Source organism: Capsicum annuum, chromosome 5, assembly GCF_002878395.1.
Source record: "Capsicum annuum cultivar UCD-10X-F1 chromosome 5, UCD10Xv1.1, whole genome shotgun sequence".
NCBI classification, from domain to species: Eukaryota; Viridiplantae; Streptophyta; class Magnoliopsida; order Solanales; family Solanaceae; genus Capsicum; species Capsicum annuum.
The window spans coordinates 81,614,012-81,620,101 of record NC_061115.1 but is presented as its reverse complement, the minus strand read 5'-3'; the positions used below and the strand labels follow the sequence as shown (position 1 = coordinate 81,620,101).

At 31.0% G+C, this 6,090-nt stretch overlaps 1 protein-coding gene across 1 annotated transcript; it reads left to right on the top strand.

Annotated features, from left to right (window-relative positions):
- The first annotated feature begins 368 nt into the window (after positions 1–368).
- Positions 369–1,970, top strand: LOC107871887. Its single transcript, XM_016718745.2, has 4 exons — positions 369–488; positions 605–692; positions 1,178–1,314; positions 1,488–1,970. The coding sequence occupies exons 1-4, from the start codon at positions 369–371 to the stop codon at positions 1,968–1,970; spliced, it is 828 nt and encodes a 275-aa protein (XP_016574231.2).
- The last annotated feature ends 4,120 nt before the right edge of the window (positions 1,971–6,090 follow it).

Genomic DNA, 6,090 nt, shown 5'->3' with positions numbered 1-6,090 from the left:
TAATACATTTTCGACGAAGGGATTTAGAAATTGGCACAGAAAAGATAGCTTTGCAACACATATTGGTCCTCCGAATAATATTCATAATCAATCAAAAAGGAAGTGTGAAGATCTTATGAGGGAGGAACAATCTATTGAGGAGGAATTTTATAATTTGGATAAGAAAATTAATAATGAATATCGAGTTCGGTTAAATGCTTTAATCGATGTTGTATGATTTCTTCTAAATCAAGGTTTAGCACTCCGCGGTCATGATGAAAGTAAATCATCCTTGAACAAAGGTAATTTTCTTGAAGCACTTTCTTGGCTTGCGGAGATGTGATAACATTAAACCTTATGTGTTAGAAAAAACTCCAAAAATTAATAAAATGATTTCTCATGATATTCAAAAAGATATTGTGACTGCGTGTAAGATTGAAACAATCAAAGCTATAATAAAAGATTTAGATGGTGACTACTTTTCTTTGTTGGTTGATGAATCAAGAGACGTATCACACAAGGAGAAAATAGCTATTTGTTTACGATATGTTGATAAAAGGGGATTTGTGATGGAAAATTTATTGGACTTGTTCATGTTAAAGATTTTAGTGCTTTATCTCTGAAGAAAGTGATTGTGGATGTACTTTCTCACCATTATTTAACTTTAGCTTATGTACGAGGGAAATGTTATGATGAGGAAAGAAATATACAAGGTGAGTTTGGTGGTCTTATAATATTAATTAGACAAGAAAGTAGATCGGCTCACTCGGTTCATTGTTTTGCTCATCAACTTCAATTGACTTTTGTTGCGGTTTTTAAAAGGTGTGTTTAAGTAGGAGAACTTGTATTATTGACTTGAAATATTTTGAATGTGTTGGGGTCTTCCTTTAAACGTGTGGATGAATTTTTAGAATCTCAAAAAGAAAAACTCCAAGAGGCATTAGATATGGGTGAGCTAGAAATGGGTAGAGGTTTGAATCAAGAACTTGGTATTATTAAAGCCAGTGACACTCGTTGAGGATCTCACTACAAGTCGTTTAGAAACTTTATTAGTAACTTTGCCTCCATTGTTGATGTACTTGATTCTCTTGTTAAAAATGCAAGTACTTCAGAAGAAAAAGCTAGCGCATCGGGATTCTCAGAAGTTGTCAAACTTTTGAGGCTGTTTTCTTGTTGCATTTAACGTTTGATATTTTAGAAATCACGAATGATCTTAATGTGTCATTACAGAAAAAGGAACAGGATATTGCTAATGCCATGATTCTTGTAAAAGTAGCAAAGAGAAGATTGCAAGCATTACGAGATAATGAATGGGATCCTATTTTAAAAAAGAATGTTGGTTAGGATTCGCTCAAAGAATCGAGGTATTTTGTATCAAACATAGTATTCCATTACCCAATTATGATGAGCCATATGCTAACTCTGGTAGATCACGACGTGAAATAGTTGATTATACTACTTTGCACCATTATCGTGTGGATGTGTTTTATAAAATTATTGATTGGCAGCTACAAGAACTTAATGACCATTTTAATGAGGTGACAAGTGATTTGCTTAATGGTGTAGCTTGCTTGAATCCAATTGATACATTTTCTAGTTTTGACATCCAAAAGATATTGGTGATGGCTAAATTATATCCTGATGACTTTGATGAGTTCAACATGAGGGTTCTTGAGAATCAACTTGTTAATTATATTATTGATGTTCATGATATTGATAAAAGATTCTCCAATTTAGGCAGACTTGGGGAACTTTCAAGAAAGTTGGTTGAGACAAAGAAGCATTTAACTTATCCTCTTATATTTCTTTTAGTGAAGTTTGCTTTGCTTCTACCCGTTGCCACTGCATCAGTTGAAAGAGCTTTTTCGGCAATGAAGTATATCAAGAATGATTTGCGGAATCGAATGGATGATGAATTCTTAGATGGTTGCATAGTGCCTTACGTAGGAAAAAAAAAGTATTTAAGAATATTTCTAATGAGTGTATTATAGAAACATTTCATGGGATGAAGCATCGCCGAATGCCCTTGTAATTATATTTTCTAATCAAGCTTTTATTAATAGAATTTGCTTTGTTGACTTTTTTTTATATTATATGTTTCAACTTGTTATCCTATATGTTTTTTTATGATTAGTTTGGTTCAAAGATTCTTCTTCTTCAATATACGGTTTATAATATTTTTTTATGACCCGCTTCTTTTTCTAAAATATGAACACCCTTAACCAAAATCCTGGCTCCGCCACTGTTACTAACAATAATGGATGTGCTTAGACTATGTTTACGAAAGGTTATTACGTATAAGTCATATCACAAAAGTTATTTTTTAATTATATAAAAGTTATTAATTATGTTAATTAGATCAATTTAAAAGTAATATTTTTATTACTTAAAAATTATTTAACTACATTTATATCTACTTAAAAATCACTTAATTATAATTATATTAATATATGTGATTTTATGTTTTGTGTAGAGCAAGACCCTAACTCAAACAACGAGAGAGACACACCTTCTCTCGGATCAATAGTCTTTTATTTCTAAGTGACTGCTCTTAGAAATTAAGAAATTTTTTTAAAAGAAGTGACTATTCTTAAGAATTGTAATTATATCATGTCTAATTAAAAATTACTTTTGACGTGAAAATGTACAAATTCGATGGAAACTCATCTCAGTTTTGTAACTAAGGCCTAATTTGTTTGCACTTAATGGAGGTCTGAATCTGAATGGTTCAGCATTCAGACCATTAAGTGCATTTATTTTTTATTAAGGTTTTAACTCTTAATAGGTCTGAATAGGTCTTAATAATTCAGATCTAGAACCAAGTCTTAGGCTTTATTTGTTTTTTTTTTTTAAGATTCAGACGTCTGAATCTTAATGTACATCTGAATGATTAAGATGTTGTTTCTAGATCTGAAAACTGAATGATTAAGACTGTTTGTTTTTCAATATCTAAATGTGTAAAAAAAAATTATTTGTATACACAATAGAATAAAAAATACAATTCAAATAAAAAATTAATTATATATTAAAAAAGTATGTAATTTAATACAATAAAATTATTATTATTTGATTGAGAAAAAATATTTATGTTTGTTAGTGATAGTGGAGATGACTTATAATGGTAGTTGGGTGACAATGATTGATGTTAGTGATTAATATTGTTGGTGGTGACAATTGTGATGGTTGGCTGAAACATGAATGCATGATGATCGATGATGTGTTGGTGCTAGTTGGAGATTTTATTTGTTGTGATGTGGAGATGGTTGTTAGTAGAGATAAATTGTAGCGATGATACTAGTTGAAGTAGTGGTAGAGTGGCATTACTAGTGACAATGGTGGTGGCGGTCAAAGAATATGTAGAGGTTGTGATGTATTAGTGGTAGTTAGTGGTGGTGCTAGTTGTGATAGATGAGTTGGTTGGTAGTAGGGATTTGCCGCTAGTGGTTGCTAATTTTAGTGCTGTTGACGGCAGCGGTGGTGGTGAATATAATTAGAATAAAAGAGGTAGTAGGTGTGGTGGCAATTGACAATTGTGGTTCATAGCGGTATTTTTTGTCGATAGTGGTTGTGATGATAGAGGTGGTTGGTGGTGGTGGGTGTTGGTTGACAATGGTGACGGTGGCAGAGGTGGTTAGTGGTGGTAACTGCTGATTATAAATAGAGTGGTGAATATTATCCAACATCATAATATCCCTTCAGACCTATTAAGGCTCATTTGTTTGCACTTAATGGAGGTCTGAATCTGAATGGTTAAGACTTCAGACCATTAAGTGCATTTGTTTTTTATTAAGGTTTTAACTCTTAATAGGTCTTAATCATTCAGATCTAGAACCAAGTCTTAATAGGTCTAAAGGAATATTCTGGTGTTAGATAATATTCACCACTCTATTCATAATCAGCAGTCACTACCACTAACCACCTCTGCCACCGTCACCATTGTCAACCACCACCAACCACTTTCACCATCACAACCACCATCGATAAAAAATTCTGCTATCAACCATAATTGTCAACTGGTACCACACCTACTATCTCTTTTATTCTAATTATATTCACCGTCATCACTGCCATCAACGGCACCACAATCAGCAACCACTACCGGCCAATCCCTACTATCAACTAACTCATCTATCACAACTAACACCACCGCTAACTACCACTAATATTTTACAACCTCTACACATTCTTTGGCTTCCATCACCATTGTCACTAGTAACGCCACCTCTACCACCACTTCAACTAGTATCATCGCTATAATTTATCTCTACTAACAATCATCTACACCATCACAACAACTAACATCTCCAACTAGCACCACCATTTCGTCAATCATCATGCATTCATGTTTCGACCAACTCAATCAACACCTTAAAAACTAACATCAAGCAATGTCACATCACAACAACCACCACCACCATCAATCGTCATCAGCATATTAGTCACTACAATACCAACCATCACAATTATCACCACCAATATTATTAATCACTAACATCAATCATTGTCACTGCAACCACCATTATAAGCCATCTCCACTGTCACTAACAAACATAAATATTTTTTCTCAATCAAATAATAATAATTTTATTGTATTAAATTACATACTTTTTTAATATATAATTAATTTTTTATTTGAATTTTATTTTTATTTTATTATTATACAAATAATTTTTTTTTACACATTTAGATATTGAAAAACAAACAGTCTTAATCATTCAGTTTTCAGATCTAGAAACAACATCTTAATCATTCAGATGTATATTCAGATTCAGACATCTGAATCTTAAAAAAAACAAATGGAGCCTAATTAAATATCACATCAACTTCAGTGAATCAATTTAATTTGCACCCAAAATTAATTAAATGATTTAAATCCATTTTCGATGTCCAACAACTAACCGAAAAATAATTAAGATTGAAAAAAAACTATACTTTGATTTGAGCTATTTATAAATCTTAAAAATTATACATTGTAACTTATTAATACTTTGTAAATCTCTTTATCAAAATCTCATATTATTGCTAAGAGATTGCAACATATAAGCAATCTAAACATAAACTCCTAGCAATTAAATCAGAATTGTAGAACTATATAATTTTCATATAAATAAAAAATAGAGTAATTCAATCAAGAATACATACCCGAATCTGTCATAACATTCTTGAATTCGGTCTTGAATTAAGCGAAAATTTTTCTTTATTCTTCACAAAGAGTTTTTTATTTTTCTCTTATTTTCTTTATTGTTTTCTTTCAGAACAGTGTGTTGATGGAAATAATGTACTCTTCAGATTTTAAAAAAAGACAGAGAGAGAGCCAGTTACCTCTAATCCCACAGTTCATCAAAGTAGGAAATAGAGAGTTATAACCAAAAGTAATTTTCTCTATTTATCCAATTAAAATTTATCCAAATAATTTATCAAACCAAATAAATATAATGGCACGTGGGCCAAATATTACATTCACCCACTTGGTGCATGTGACCTTATTCACTTAATGGTTCAATAACTATATCACTTTACGTGAACAATTAAGATGCTGAAATTTTTCTTCATTAGAAACAACATCCATTATAATTGAACAAATCAACTAATATGAATCATAATGGTTATACATTCGTTTATTTGATGTAGACCTTTCATGTACTACAATGTTAATCTATTATCCAATACAACCTTTATAAATACGTAACGCTCCACAAATAATGCTTAGATTACTTAATTAAAGCTAGAATCTATCATATTCATTCTCAACATAATATATATAAGAGAAAATAGGTAATAACAAAAATATATATATAGTTTGAGCCCAAAGTGTCAATTATATAAACATAATATTGCCTTTACATAAAATCATTCATTGCTATCAATAAGGCTGATTCTTTGAACATGTTCAATAAATATTTTGAGCGATAATCCTTTAATGAAAAGGTCAGCAATCATAAGTTTGGTGATAATATGTTCAATTGACACTTTGTATTTCTAAACTTCTTCTTTATTCGAAAAGTATTTTAATTTCATATGCTTAACACTCTTCAAATACTTATTGTTTTTAGAGAAGAAGACAGTTGCAATATTATCACAATAAATTTTTAGTGGTCTGGCTATATTGTC